Below are 15,240 nucleotides of genomic sequence, written 5' to 3'. Positions count from 1 at the left end.
GGATAGAAAGCTTTCGTCATAAGCGATTTTGTTACAAATGTTTTTTTTATTACACATTGAAGTCACTTTAGATCATGGTATAATGATATTACACTAATATCTTCATAAGCAATCTCTATAAATTGTTTTTTGATAAACAATTTTATGTGATTATAAACACCTAATATATTCATAATCAATCAACCTAATATATTCATAATCAATCTCACATAAACTGTGTTTTGATAAGCGTTTTAAGTGAAAATATTTTTGAAACTAATCCTTAGAAAACTGCACATGAATCCTATAAAAGCACTTGAAGTGATTCTTGCAAGAGGCACCTGTGTTTCTTGCAGAAACTATTTCAAGTTTTTTTCGAACCCAATAACATTTTTTAATATATAAAATCGCTTTCAATCATTTTAAAAGTATTTCCAAACAAGTTCACGTAGTTACAAAATGTACAAGATCACTTGACTTAAAACTTGTACATGCACAAATTAGTTTAAATATACTTCACTCAACATGTCATGTGGTGTATATTCATTATGGTTATAATTTTAGAGTATAAGTAGTAAGTTCGTAAGTGAATTCGTAACACATCGGCATATCACATTATATTACCGTCAATACACAAACAATTGGTAGGGTAGGATGAGTGCTTTTGTTTGATAACCAACTCACTTGCAGAGTTAAACCAAAAACAAAACATTAAAATATACTCGTGCTTGACGACCTTAAGACATAAGTTTGCCGACCTCGTACCTAAATGAAAGAATAATCAGGCATCGGAAAGTTAAGAAACATGCAAAGGTTTATGAGTTATGTTTTATCGTATCGGAACATATTACCTCACGTGTGAAGATCAATGACCACACATTCTCCAAATTGCCCAATTAAAAATTTTCACATGTTACGCTTAAAATTTCATCACGCGTGATTATGCCTGTAAAGATATAAAAAGGTGTTCCACATCAAGAAAGTTTAAGCTACCGATACACTCCCTAATTAGTCTTAAACTCCTAATTTTTCACCTAATTTAAAGGCTCATATTCTTGGCACTCTTATTTTCTACCTCTAATCTACTACCAACATATATGCATGTAAAGAGCATGCTTTGACCTAAAAAATTTTGTTCTCCAACATTTTCCCTTCCCATTGATTCCTTCCTTATATATATACAAACTATAATCTCAAGTTTTTTTCATATTTCAATTTCCTAGATGGATTTCAAAACCTTTATTTTTGCATCTATTTTTACCAGCATCATGTACCAATGGCTAAAATGCAGATTTGCACCCAAGACCAAAAACCTTCTTCCTCCGGGCCCACCAAGATGGCCCATCTTAGGCAATCTTCTTCAATTGGGTGCACTGCCCCACAGGGACCTGGCGTCTCTGTGCAACAAGTATGGGCCTTTGGTATACCTTAAACTTGGGAGCATTGATGCAATCACAACCAACGATCCAGATATAATCCGAGAAATACTTCTTAAACAAGATGAGGTCTTTGCATCAAGGCCAAGAACCCTAGCTGCTGTTCATCTAGCCTATGGATGCGGTGACGTGGCACTCGCCCCTTTGGGCCCGCAATGGAAGCGAATGAGGCGGATTTGCATGGAGCACTTGTTGACGACGAAGCGGCTCGAGTCGTTCGCGAAGCACCGGGCGGAAGAGGCCCAACATCTCGTTCGGGATGTCTTGGTCGCATCCCGGACAGGTAAGGCTGTGAACTTAAGAGAGGTGTTGGGTGGGTTTTCTATGAACAATGTGACTAGGATGTTGCTTGGGAAGCAATATTTTGGTGCTGGGTCAGCAGGCCCACAAGAGGCCTTGGAGTTCATGCACATAACCCATGAGTTGTTTTGGCTTTTGGGGGTGATATATTTGGGTGATTATTTGCCAATTTGGAGGTGGGTGGACCCATATGGGTGTGAGAAGAAAATGAGGGAGGTGGAGAAAAGAGTGGATGATTTTCACACCAAGATTATTGAAGAACATAGGAGGAGGGCAAATGAGGAGAATGGGAGGGGAAGTGGAGAGCAAGATGGAGGAGAAATGGACTTTGTTGATGTCTTATTGTCTTTGCCTGGTGAGGATGGGAAACAACACATGGATGATGTGGAAATCAAAGCTCTAATTCAGGTAATATTTCACAAATTGTCGAAAGAATTTTGTTAATATCAATCGTGCCAAAGCAATTTATGCCTACTGATCAAATATGGGTCTCACATAGTTAGCAATTGTTCGTGCAAGTGAGTGACTGATCATAGCACACTTCGTATTGATATTTTTTTTATATTTTTTATTGCCTTACTTTTAAATGAAAATGTATTGTTGGGTTTGTTAGGATATGATAGCCGCTGCCACTGACACGTCAGCCGTGACCAACGAATGGGCAATGGCGGAGGTGATCAAGCATCCACGTGTACTTCGTAAGATTCAAGAAGAGCTCGATTCCGTTGTTGGTCAAAATCGAATGGTCAACGAATCGGACCTCCCCCACCTTAACTACCTACGTTGCGTTGTACGCGAAACCTTTCGCATGCACCCAGCGGGCCCCTTCCTCATCCCGCACGAATCCCTTCGCGCCACATGGATCAACGGTTACTACATACCCGCCAAGACACGTGTCTTCATCAACACTCATGGGCTGGGCCGGAACACCAAGATATGGGACAACGTGGACGAGTTTAGGCCCGAGAGGCATTGTCTGGTTGACGGGAGCCGAGTCGAGATTAGCCACGGAGCCGATTTTAAGATCTTGCCTTTTAGTGCCGGGAAGAGGAAGTGCCCCGGCGCGCCGCTCGGAGTGACTCTGGTTTTGATGGCTTTGGCTCGGCTTTTCCATTGTTTTGATTGGTCACCGCCGGAAGGGTTGAGGCCTGGAGATATTGATACCCAGGAGGTTTATGGTATGACGATGCCCAAGGCCTGCCCTTTGATGGCCATTGCTACGCCTCGCTTGCCTAGCCGTATGTACCATTAAATAGTAATGCAATATTTCATGTCTCACTTGTGTAGTATAAGTTTAATTAAGGGAAGGCTTTGTTGCCCAAACAAATAATAATTAAGGGAATGGTTAAGGACTTAGGAACCCTAATCGCTTGTTTACTAATTTGTGATCAAAATGAGAGAAATTGAATTGAGAAATAGTTGGAATGGGAATGAGTTCGAACTGAATTCCTGTTGAAGTTGTTTACTTAAATTTTTTGGAATCGGAGTAAAAAAAGTATTGATTCTATATAAGTGTTTACTAATTCACTAATGACTCGTTTACTAATCCGTAATCTCTACTACTTAATAAAACACTTATTGTCAACTAAAATCCTATAAAATTACTAGTTTAACTTAAAATAGAACATGAATAAGAAATATGGGTCATAAATGTAATTTCACACAACCAAATTTTACTTTTTTTTTTTTCAAAGTCTTACATACATATAATCTTAACATATCTCTAATTAAAAAAAAAAAAAAGATTTCCCACTCCTTCATTCTCTATCCCTCTCTTCCTCTATCCTTCTATTTCAAAAACAAAAATAAAAAAATTTTTCACACACTTTGTGTGTGCCCATATGCTAGTTAGAATGAGAGGAATTGAATTAAGGATGAGTTGAAATGGGGACCAGCTAGTGGCTTCGCTAATGCAGTCTACTTTTTCGAGAGGTCGCCACCTTTCTGGTGACGAGAAAGATTCACAGAGATAGTTTAGCTTTTTTCTAACCACTATCGTGCGATCTACTAGCATCAATAATCAAAACCGAAATGTATCATCTGAAATACGAACATGTTATTCATCATCAACTAGACCATCCGTGGTGGTTGTTTGTCTTCTTTTGTTCAATAGGATATGAAAAGATAAAAATCCATTTTCCTTATAAAGAAAACAGAAAAAAATGCAAAATGAAAGGGTAACTTTTATGGCCGTTTTGGAACACGTGGCATGCTGTGCGATTAGAACACGTGTTACAGCTTACACATGACTTGGTGATATATGTAGCGGCAAAGCATCGCAAAAGTCCTCCAACCCTTCACATTTCGGGCATTTCCTACCCAACCGGGAAAAATCTGACGCTCAGCACAGTTGCGTTCCGTACCTCCCAGACCAATCACAGCCGTCGATTTCCCATCGAGATCATTCCTTCGTCCATGGAACCGCCGGGCCGCTGCAAGCGCAACGACGGCCAGAAGTGGCGGTGCAGCGAGACGGCGGCGGAGGGGAAGTCCTATTGTCAAAAGCACTACGATCAGAAGAGAAACAATGCTATGAATAAGAAAACCAAGACGGGAAAGTCAGATGGAAACAGCGGTTCCGATAATCTAACGAAGAATCGTCGATCCAAAGAGGTGAAACATCCAAAATTTAAACTTTTTTTTTCTTCTGAAATATTCAAAATTCAATTGCTTGGAATCAACGGCATTGAGGCTTCTCGATTCTGCGTTTTGCAGGACAAATCTGGCAAAAAATCGGAGCAGCGTGCTTGCTCGAAGTTGCAGGAAAAACCTAGTACACAATCTGAGGAGCGTGCGAGCTCGAAGCTGCAGGATAAGTCATGCAAGAAATCGGAGCAGCGTGCGAGCTTGAAGCTGCAGGAAAAACCTAGCAAACTATCGGAGGAGCGTTCAAGCTCGAAGATGCAGGATCAGTCTAGCAAGAAATCGGAGCAGCGCGTATGCTTGAAGTTGCAGGAAAAATCCAGCAGAAAATCGGATCGGCGCGTGGGCTTGAAGTTGCAAAAAAATCCTGGCAAACAATCTGAGGAGCACGTGGGCTTGAAGGTGCCGGAAAAGTCTAGCAAAAAATCTGAGGAGCGGGAGAGCTTGAAGTTGCAGGAAAAGCCTGGCAAAAATTCGGAGCAGCGCGTGTCCTTGATGTGCCACCAGTGTCAGCGGAACGACAAGAGTGGCGTTGTCTTCTGTTCTAATTGTACAAAGCGATTTTGCTTTGAGTGCATTGAAAGATGGTAAGTAAAAATTTAGAATGGTTGAAAACTTTAATTTCAGTGAGTTCATTGTTTTTTGGTAATTTTGTCTAATTTCGATTCGTACCCATTTCTAAAATTTAGCTCTGCATGTGTTGAATAATTGCGATTGTTGTGATTTGTTGATGTATTAGCTTCAAATTTTCAAATGATAAGGATTTTCATTAGTACCTGGTTCCGAAATTTTGCATTTGTACCCAGTTCTAAAACTGAATTCTGCATGTGTTGTATAATTGTAAGTTTTGTATTTGTTGATGTATTGGTTTCAAATGTTTGGATTTTCGTTAGTACCCAGTTCTAAATTTTGCATCTTTACCAAGTTTTCAAATTTCTCTCCACGTTTTGTGTAATTGCAAAATGTTTTTATATCTTGGTGTATTGGTTTCAAATGATAAGGATGTTCATTGGTTTTTTCATTGTACAATGTTGAGATAGGTACCCGGGGAAGACGAGAGAGGAAATTGGGAAGAAATGCCCGTTTTGTTGTCACAACTGCAACTGCAAAGCTTGCTTGCGTGCGTTTATTGTGAAAGTTGGTTCTTTTTTCCTTTGTCTCTTTGTACTTTAATCTGAAACTAGCAAGTTTCTAGTCTAACGTCTCTCTCCTTTTTCTCCATATGGTATAATTGTTTTGGCAGCCTCACACTAGAAAAGTTGAACCCAGTGTCAAATTACAGCGGCTCAAGTACTTGCTCTATAAAACTTTGCCTGTTCTGAGGTATATTCATAAGGAGCAGAGCTCTGAACTAGAGATTGAGTCCAAAATACGAGGTGAACTATTACGATATTCTAATAAATGCAGTTTATTTTTTCCTTCCTTGGCAAGGCCGCAAGGGGACTGTTTGTAATCTCATTATATGGCTTTTTCGTTGGTAGGTGTTCAACTGACTGAAGGGGGGATACAAAGAACTAAAATAGACCCAAAAGAACGTATTTACTGGTATGTCCAGGCTCCCTTCAACTGAACTGAGAAGTACATTTCTTTTAGCATCTGCGTTGAATACCTATTGTCGGTCTGTCTATAGTAAATTTGCAACTTCTAGATACAAGAATTTGTACTGCCTGGTTTAAATTCCTTTCATTTCAATGATACTACAGTAAAGGATTTTAAGGAATTGAGAGGGCTTGGGTGTCAATATATGGGTTCTGAGGATCCATAAGCAATTTTAAATTAATGGAAAAAGTGGTCCAGCTATATAATATTGTTGATATGGTGTATCTGGAATCCCTGCCTGTTCTCAGTAAGCAGAAAGCTAAGTTGTGATGTCATGACTGGGTTCCCATATAATACATACATATAGTAATTTCCTTTTTCTTGATTAGTGTCATCTTTCATTTTCTTTTCTATATGCAGCCCATAGATCATGCACATTATTTAGGCAGAAAATGTTCATTGTGTTTTTATTTGTACAACCATCATTACTATTAAAAAAAATTCAACTTTTCATGACCATGTGTGTTGTCTTATATGACAGCGACAATTGCTCTACATCTATTGTTGATTTCCACAGAAGCTGCACCAACCCCGATTGTTCCTATGATCTCTGTCTCACTTGTTGCAAAGAGCTAAGGGAAGGTTGTCAACCTGGAGGTTGTGAAGCAGAAACATCTCACCAACAATCTGTAGAAAGAGCTCATAAACAAGTGAAAAATAGAGGCAATACTAACATGAAAAGGAAAAGACATGTGTGGGAGGGCCAGATTACCTCTGCTTCTGATAATTCTAAAGCTGATGTGCCTTTTTCTCTTCCTAATTGGAAAGCGAATCCTGATGACAGCATTCCTTGTCCTCCAAAAGAGTGTGGAGGTTGTGGCCAGGTAAATCTGGAACTGAGGCGCAAATGTAAAGCTAATTGGGTAATGCAACTGTTAAAAAATGCAGAGGATTTTACTATTGACTTCAAGATGCAAGACACCGATGTTTCTCAAGGATGCTCCTTGTGCCAGCCAAATGATTCCAAGGAACATAATAATATACAGTCTGAAGTGAGGCAGGCGGCTTTCAGGGAAAACAGTGATGATAACTTCTTATACTGTCCGAATGCTATTGACATTGCAGATGATGAAATTGAACATTTTCAGAGGCACTGGATAAATGGGGAACCTGTAATAGTCAGAAATGTTCTTGACAAGACATCTGGTCTTAGTTGGGAACCTATGGTCATGTGGAGGGCTTTTAGAGAAACGGGGGCCAATGTAAAGTTTAAAGAGGAGACACGAAGTGTGAAGGCCCTTGACTGCTTTGATTGGTGTGAGGTCAGTTATAGAAAACTAATTGAATTACTTGTAGATAATGAGAATAATCTTAAAACATCTCTATGAGAATTAAAACTCCTGACCCTCACTTTTGTGCAGGTGGAAATCAATATTCACCAGTTTTTCATGGGCTACTTGGAGGGTCGTCTACATAGAAGTGGGTGGCCTGAGATGTTGAAATTGAAGGATTGGCCTTCATCAACTTTATTTGAAGAGCGTTTGCCAAGGCATTGCACTGAATTTATTGCAGCACTCCCTTTCAGTGACTATACTGATCCAAAATATCCAGAAGTGGGTTGTCTAAATCTTGCTACAAAACTTCCTGAAGATTCATTGAAACCTGATATGGGACCCAAAACATACATTGCCTATGGATTCTCTGAAGAACTTGGCAGAGGTGATTCAGTGACAAAGCTACACTGTGATATGTCTGATGCGGTAATGTTTTCCTACTAGTATGTCTGTTATTATCTGTGCAAAAGCTTTGCTTAAGTTTTAGAGAGTTTGATTTGCTCATTCTATAACTTTGTTGTCCTCTGCTTGATGTGTCCAACATAATTGACCTCGTTATCCAAAATTTTGTAAATTTTCCACTGTTATCATTTAGAATTTATTTAAAAATTGACACTTACTCATTCTTTATAAATCATCCTTCTAATCATCTTGGTGATTCATTTTTTACTATGATTTGTAGGTCATCTCTTGCTTAATATTTTTCTGTTTTGGGATCTTAAGGACACAATTTTATGTCCACCCATGTTGTATAGTGCCTTGTATGTTTTAAAATAATGTACTCTCATTTGCGTGGTAAAGGTGCACAAATATCAGTTGAGCCTTTTGTCAAGAAAATTATGCGTGGTTATCATTTCTGTAATTATCTCAAAAGGCATGGTTCTTTTACAAGGGAAGAATAGTTTTGGTAAAAGAAGAAAGATACTCTTGGAAGTTAATGTTTCAATGTATATGTGCTTTTGTGGCATTGGCTTAAGCCTTAATTCTGATGTTAGCATCATTCCACGAAACTATGTGATATCATGGCTATTTCCATGGCATTGGACTTTCTTATGTTGCCTTAGTAATGTCTTGGAGAAGTTGTGGTCCTTGTGGACCCGAAAACTATTCAGTTTCAGTATGTAATATTCGTCCCATCATGCCTTAACAGTACTCTTATGCCACACTACATTATACATGCTACCTGAATTGAAACTTGGGGGTGGGATTAATTAGTTGAAGTTGTAATTGTACCTCAATTTTCATTGACTATGGTCTACAGTCTTTCTCCATCTATTAAGTTTTATTGAATTATATATTTTAGTTACAAAGGGTTGACAACAGTTATTTGATTTGCATAGGTAAATGTTCTGACTCACACAACAAGAGTGAAGATCGCTCCTTGGCAGCACAAAAAGATAAAGGCTTTGCAGAGGAAGCATGAAGCTGAAGACTTGCGTGAACTGTACAATGAAAGAGATGAGGATAAGGGGACAGTTGGAGGAAAATCATCAAACAAATCTTCCGAAATCCAGATCATGGGTGCTGAATGTACTGAAAATGAGAACATTGTGGATAATGATCATCTAATGCAGAAAGATGGGAAGAAAAGAAAAATGGTTGACGAACAATCATTTAGGATTTCTCAGTTGTCAGATTCCAAGTATTTAGATGATACTGTTGAATATGATAAAACTGAGCATGTTCCAGAACCTCCTGATACTTCTGAAATACATAAATTAAAGTTTCCAACTCTTGACCATCAGAGGAATGAATTGATAAAAACCACCTTGCCTCATGCAAATGGAGTTGAAGCAGAGCAAGAACATGCTCAATGTTCCACGGACATGATGATTGAGAGATCTGGTGGGAAAGATACTTCTGTGGCTTTGTTTCCAGGAAATGATGCGGTTCATGATATGAACGTGAAAGAGTCAAACCTGACAAAAACAAAGGATTCTCTTGAAAGTAATGACAGTTTGGATGTTGCCCAAGGTGGTGCTGTTTGGGACATCTTTCGCCGCCAGGATGTCCCCAAGTTAAGGGAATACTTGGAAAAACAAAAGAAAGAATTTCGCCACATTAATAATCATCCTGTAGATTCAGTAAGTTTCGATGCGAGTATTTGTTCACTATGCCATACGAACAAATTACATTAGGGTTCCTTTACATGTGTTGTGCACGTCGTCTCAGGTGGTTCATCCTATTCATGATCAGACCCTTTACTTGAATGAGAGACATAAGAAACAACTAAAGGAGGAATTCAGTAAGAATCTTATCTTGTTTTTCCTTCAATTGGTCTTGATAAGTTGCAGTGTTCTTCTACAATATAGTTAATGTGTGATTTTATATGCAGATGTGGAGCCTTGGACATTTAAACAATACCTTGGTGAGGCAGTTTTTATTCCCACAGGATGTCCTCATCAAGTTAGAAATACACAAGTAATTACTAATACATCTGAATGAATTATTCATTTTAGGAAGTTACACATTTCTGTTCTACGTACAGAAAAAGTTATGGGTTTGTCCTAACCTTCAATGTTCCTGTCAGTCTTGTATAAAGGTAGCACTTGACTTTGTATCTCCTGAAAGTCTTGAAGAATGTCTTCGACTGACTGAAGAGTTTCGTTTGCTCCCAAAAAACCATAGAGCCAAGGAAGACAAATTGGAGGTATCTCAATTTACTGTCATGTCTTTCATTGCATTATAGATTTTGTAATTTTAAGTATTGTTTATTTAGTAGTAACTGTAGAATACTGTTAAGGAGGCTGCCAAATGCAAGACTGTGCTGGTCTTTTCTTACTGAGGTTTCATGAGGATTGCGGGACATAATCCAGAGTTTCAAATTTCGTGCATTTGTTTTACCTATACTACTATAAAGGGAGAAGTTTCAGTTTCTGTGTAAATTTTGAAATTTCAAATATGCCCTGCTAGAATAAAATTGTTAAAAGTAATCTGACTTAAGAAGGGTAAAATACTAAAAGAAATTAAATACATAAATACATTTTTTCTGCTAACTGTCACATCATTTGCACAGTAGAAGAAAACACTCGGCACATGTGGAAGAGCTATCTAGTTTTAGTCCACTTAGTTGACACTGTAAATTATCCACCGGTTAACTCATATAAAATTCCTTCTAAAAGAAAACTCGTATTAGACTCAAATTATTAGGAGATATTAGGCATTCAATATTTACTACTCAAATTCACCTTAACTACACCATCAGATATAGCGTGTCAAGTATTTAATTTAGGTTGGTGGGCGTCTATCACATAGGCCAGATTGCGTGACTACCTCATTTTACCTCTTAGGTTCTATTGGTTTGTCTTATTTTCTTTTTAATTTATAAATAACGGGGTACCAACCCAAATACATAAGCTCAAATCAGTAAAAGACACGACGAGTCTTAACAATCCTAAAAATATCATGCATAAGAGTCATTCCAATCCAGGCAGGAGGCTCATCAAACGTGAAGACCTAGATCCATGTCATAGCTCCAATTTGCCAACTGATCAGCCGCACAATTCTTCTCTCTGAAGATTTGCTTCAGCTCACACCTCTGCAATTGTCTCATAAGATCTGTTGGTTTTTCTTTCCTTGTTTTAACAGGTGAAAAAGATGACACTCTATGCTGTAAGTTCAGCTGTAAGAGAAACCAAAAAACTGATGTCAGGGCTCAAGTAAGATTATTTTTCTTTTCTTTTGTTTTCTCTTTATATGTGTTGCTGAGATTTCAGTCGTGGTTAGCATCTTACCTCCCTTTATTAAGGTGTGACATGTTGGTTTCACATTGTGTGTTGTGCGAGTGGGCGCACACAAATATTCTTGCTTTTCTAACATGTTTGCTAGGCTCATGAAGGAAAACACACATAAATAGTTATCCTACGCTCACTGTGGAGATGAGGAAAAAATTATTAATGAACTTTTTTGGAAAACATGAATATTTGACCTAGCTTCTTAACTTTCAGTTCCCTTTTTCCCCAATAGGAAAATTTAGACCAGAGACCTACCTATGTCTTATCCTTTACGCTCCTCTACAAACACCTCAGATAAGACCCTTGGCTTGATTACTTCTCGAGTCTAATAGTTGTTCTAAGTTTTGAATTAGATCTTGGCTGGTCCTTGGTGAGTAGTTTGCTGCATTATTCATGGTATATATATATTATTTGGTGTATGCCAAAGGAATATTATATCATGATTTGCTTAATTAAGGTTGGAACGTGAAACATCTCCCCTAATCTTTCTGGTGAGAGATTGTGTTCATGCTCTCCACCAAATGGTTGGTATGAAGTGGTCACTCTTAAGAATTAAAGACACATGCTTGTGTTTGAGTGCATGAGATATAACATTCTGCTGGATAATGGCCCATCTACAACAAATGAAAGAACAAAATTAAGGGATCATAACACCATCCTACTGAGTAAGGGCGTAAATTGGTGAAGAAATTCTCTTGCATTAAGAATTTTTTGCATCTCCTAGAGGAGAATATGTGATCATTTTATTATCTTTCTCAAAGACTTTTCTGTAAGGAATTGTTAATATTTCGAGTAAAATAGAAATTAAAACAGCACATGAATTTAGTCCTATTAAGATGGAAGAAGCTGGTGAGTACAAGCATATCATAGGTAATGTAGAAAACTTTTTATTAGATGGGCACGTACAAGTTAGTAGTTGTAGGTGACACTACTAGTGTTTCTTTCAAATTTTAAGTGGGAGGTCTTAGGTTCGACTTTCGTAAACGAAATTTCGATGCCGAATTATTATGGCTGCCTATTGTGTGGCTTATAGCTCAGATCCCCACTTCGTAATGTAAATATATCGTTTCTTGTATTTCACATATTTGCCAAATTTAAGGTGTCTGTGGGATTGCTTCGAGAAGGGCTGAAAGTTCTTTCTAACAACCAAAAATGCTTTTGAACCACATTTCGAGAAAATATTAAAAGCAGTTTTGGGTTATGTGCTCTTGGGTTTTTACTAAATTTTTGATATCTTCATACTAAAACACTTCTAACGAAACTGCTTATGGGCAAAAGTGCTTCATGTAGTAGTCCTACACGAGCCCCAAGTGCTCCTTCGGTGCAACCTTTTGTGTGTTCCAAAAGCACTTTTGCGCGGTTGGAGTTGTATCATGTTTCTAATTTGTCTGATTTTTTGCAAGATGATCTTTGAGGGAATACCTAAAAAATAGACGGTTTTGATCATCCATAGTGGTTCCCTCAAGGAGTCCTTCAAAGGATCCCTCAATAAAAGGAAACTTTTGTTCCAATTCCATATTTGTTTTCTCCATCCAAACTCATCGTATCAACTCGAGTTTCTTCATCTAGAGCTTTGATTGCAAGAGGTTTTGGGTTCGAAATCTCTAAACGATGTTCCTCACTTGTTTGCCAATTTGCAAGGTGCTCTTCTTCAACTATATGCTTTTCTATGTTTGCGCTTGTTTGCATGTGCATGTGTTGTAGGGTGGAGCTGCACACAAAGAACCACGTGAAGGTGGGTGTTGGCTTGACATACATTGTTGACTCATTCCTAATTGTCTAAGCTTTTGGCTTTTAGCGGTTTTACAACAAACTATTTAAGAACAGGCCTAGCAGCCAAACGATTGTTTGGTTGTGCCATGTGTCTATTGAAGTGCACGTTCGAAGGGTTGCAGTTGTGGTGTGGAGGCTTCATTGACAATGTTGGAGTTGCTTCGCGAACAACCTTTGTTTTGAAGCCCACAACAATATATTGACAATTACACCGAAGGCAAGAAAGATTGGCCTCGTTGTCTAAGGTTGGATTGGATTGGATAACTCACTAGATTCACTGGATGTTGAAGGAAGTAATGGATGTGGTAGCACTCAGAGGAATAAGTTTCCTTCATAACTAATCCATCTTCTACCTTCAAATTGGACGAAGTTTGGGAGTTGCATCCATTCATTTTTAACATAAATTGGAATCTAGCGGGTTATTCAATACAATCCTCAAAACCAAACTACGTTATTATTTAAGAAGCCAAAATGGAAAGTATCCACACTAGACAACGAATGGGAGCATATGGTGGCAATCAAACACAAACACATCATGAAATTTACACATTGAGCTGCATATGCGCCGAAACTTTGCCATTGTAAGTATACTCACTTTAATGATATTTTGCACCTAAATTTCAGTCCCATTGTTTTCAATGCTCATACTTTCAAGGGAAATGATGAACACACACCCTTTTTCTCCTCTTACACAGCTTTGTTTAATCTTCTTGTCCCATTTTTCTGTTTGTTTTAACCAATTCGATGGCCAGAAATAAAAAAAGGGTGTGTAGAAATCAGCTCCCAGTTTCAGAGCCAATTTTATTTTTTGGTCTCAAATTCAGATGCTGTGATTTGTAATAGCCTTTCAACCGTATGATGTTAAGGTGTTGGCAGAAAAACTTGTGTTTGGTCGCCATGGACAATGTTGAGTTGATAAACAGTCCAGTTAAAAGATCGCATGTGTTCAAACTTCATGACTGCTTTTATACATCTCATCTTTAGCGAACTTTTTATACGCCTCATCTTTAGCGAACTTCTTGTACGTCTCCTCTTTTAACTAGACTGTTTCTCTACCATGTTATGACACATTTTTCTCCTTGGAAGTTCCAGAGTTTATCAAAATTTTCTAGTGATGAACATACCTCTGACTTTGAATTGTGTTCTATTTGATTTGCCTGTTCTAAATTGATTAACTAGTTCTTCCTTAAAGATTTATGTTCTATTCTTGTAAGTTTTGTTATAATCGACTAACGAACGGTATGGCCTTCTTGTAGTACATCGGCCCCTTCGAAAAATGAAGAGTAGGAGCAACCGGTTGTGCTAGCACCACAAAAGCTTCTTAGTCTGCAGACTACAGCAAATTCAAAGGCCTTTTGACCTCTGTTTTTGTATGATCTCATGAAAACTAACACCGAAGTTAATGTATGCTGTCTTATGAGACGTTTGCTGATTCATACATGAAAAGAACTTTTTGGATTTGTAAGTGTTCCATTTCCTAAGGAAAATTTTAACGAAAAGCTTCCGATACTGTTCAGTGTTCCATTTCCTAAAGGGAACTTTAACGAAAAACTTTCGGTACTGTTCACTTTAATGAAAAATCACATTTTTATAATAAAAATTTGATTTTGGTACTATTCATTTTACCCTTTATTTTGTTTTTATCTTATCGTCAAAATTAAAAAATTTTAAGTCATTTTTATTAGTTTTTCATTTCCTAAATCTGCATGAAGATTATATTATAAATTAATCTGTGCTTTTGGGCTTTGGACATGGATGCAAGTCTGCATTCCTTAGTTTCTTGACATTGCAGCTGAATTAAAGTTTTCTTATAATTTTGAGGATTTGTTTTTTTTGTTCGTAATCCAAATTTATAAAATAAGGTCAGATTCATTTCGATTTCGATTTTTCAAATGAGAAGGTTGCACGACAAAGCAACAAAACAAATTACATGAATTTGAGGCGCAACTATGCCTTTGTAAAAGCTTCATTCGATTGTTACTTAATACTATGGTTTAATAATATTCGTCTTCATTTGTAAATGAAAGGTCTTAACATTTTTATACATTAATTGTATGAGAAGTGTACAATAAAATCTTTAAAATGCCAATAACATTGTAAAAAATAAAAACAATTGTACTTCGGCCTGAAAGAATCAGTAGTTGTCTTCTCTTGGGCCATTTCGTGATGCCCATTTAGCAAAGGCCATCGAAGACTGCGTTCTTCCTCTCAGTCTCAACCTGAAAATGGTTATGCGGGTATGAATATAAACGGTTATGGGTAAATAACCGTGGTTACCCGTCCGCCATAACCATTGCCCATCCCTAATCTCAGGTACGTGCTTACAACCTAGAAGCGGACATTGAAGCAGAAGCGAGTTCAACAGGGAAAATTGGAGTTGAAATGGAAGCAATGACAGCAGTGAGTGTTGCTGGCCTAACAGTCTATGATATGTGCAAAGCTGCTTCGAAATCTATACGGATCACGGATATTCGACTCGAGAGTAAAACCGGTGGGAAGAGT

The 15,240-nt window shown here is 37.8% G+C and overlaps 2 protein-coding genes across 3 annotated transcripts; both read left to right on the top strand.

Moving 5' to 3' along the window:
- Positions 1 to 1,208: 1,208 nt before the first annotated feature.
- On the top strand, positions 1,209 to 3,140 carry LOC114823871 (cytochrome P450 703A2). The gene is made up of 2 exons (XM_029099507.2): positions 1,209 to 2,123; positions 2,329 to 3,140. The coding sequence occupies exons 1-2, from the start codon at positions 1,248 to 1,250 to the stop codon at positions 2,965 to 2,967; spliced, it is 1,515 nt and encodes a 504-aa protein (XP_028955340.1). The 5' UTR covers positions 1,209 to 1,247; the 3' UTR covers positions 2,968 to 3,140.
- Positions 3,141 to 3,979: 839 nt separating this feature from the next.
- LOC103419652 (lysine-specific demethylase JMJ27) lies at positions 3,980 to 14,237 on the top strand. Of its 2 annotated transcripts, none has more exons than XR_003771935.2 (13): positions 3,980 to 4,328; positions 4,431 to 4,945; positions 5,399 to 5,495; positions 5,602 to 5,734; positions 5,840 to 5,903; positions 6,439 to 7,219; positions 7,319 to 7,657; positions 8,572 to 9,315; positions 9,404 to 9,476; positions 9,567 to 9,652; positions 9,762 to 9,881; positions 10,820 to 13,319; positions 13,995 to 14,237. XR_003771935.2 is itself a non-coding variant. In XM_008357784.4 (13 exons), exons 1-13 carry the CDS (start codon positions 4,131 to 4,133, stop codon positions 14,023 to 14,025), a joined length of 3,252 nt encoding a protein of 1,083 aa, XP_008356006.2. In that variant the 5' UTR covers positions 3,980 to 4,130; the 3' UTR covers positions 14,026 to 14,237. The 2 variants fall into 2 exon arrangements, 1 of the variants encoding a protein (XP_008356006.2); XM_008357784.4 differs by having other exon boundaries at positions 10,820 to 10,890.
- Positions 14,238 to 15,240: the final 1,003 nt, after the last annotated feature.

Source organism: Malus domestica, chromosome 01 (genome assembly GCF_042453785.1).
Source record: "Malus domestica chromosome 01, GDT2T_hap1".
In the NCBI taxonomy this organism is placed as follows: Eukaryota; Viridiplantae; Streptophyta; class Magnoliopsida; order Rosales; family Rosaceae; genus Malus; species Malus domestica.
Note: the sequence above shows the minus strand (reverse complement) of the source record. Positions and strands in the feature narration are given on the sequence as shown.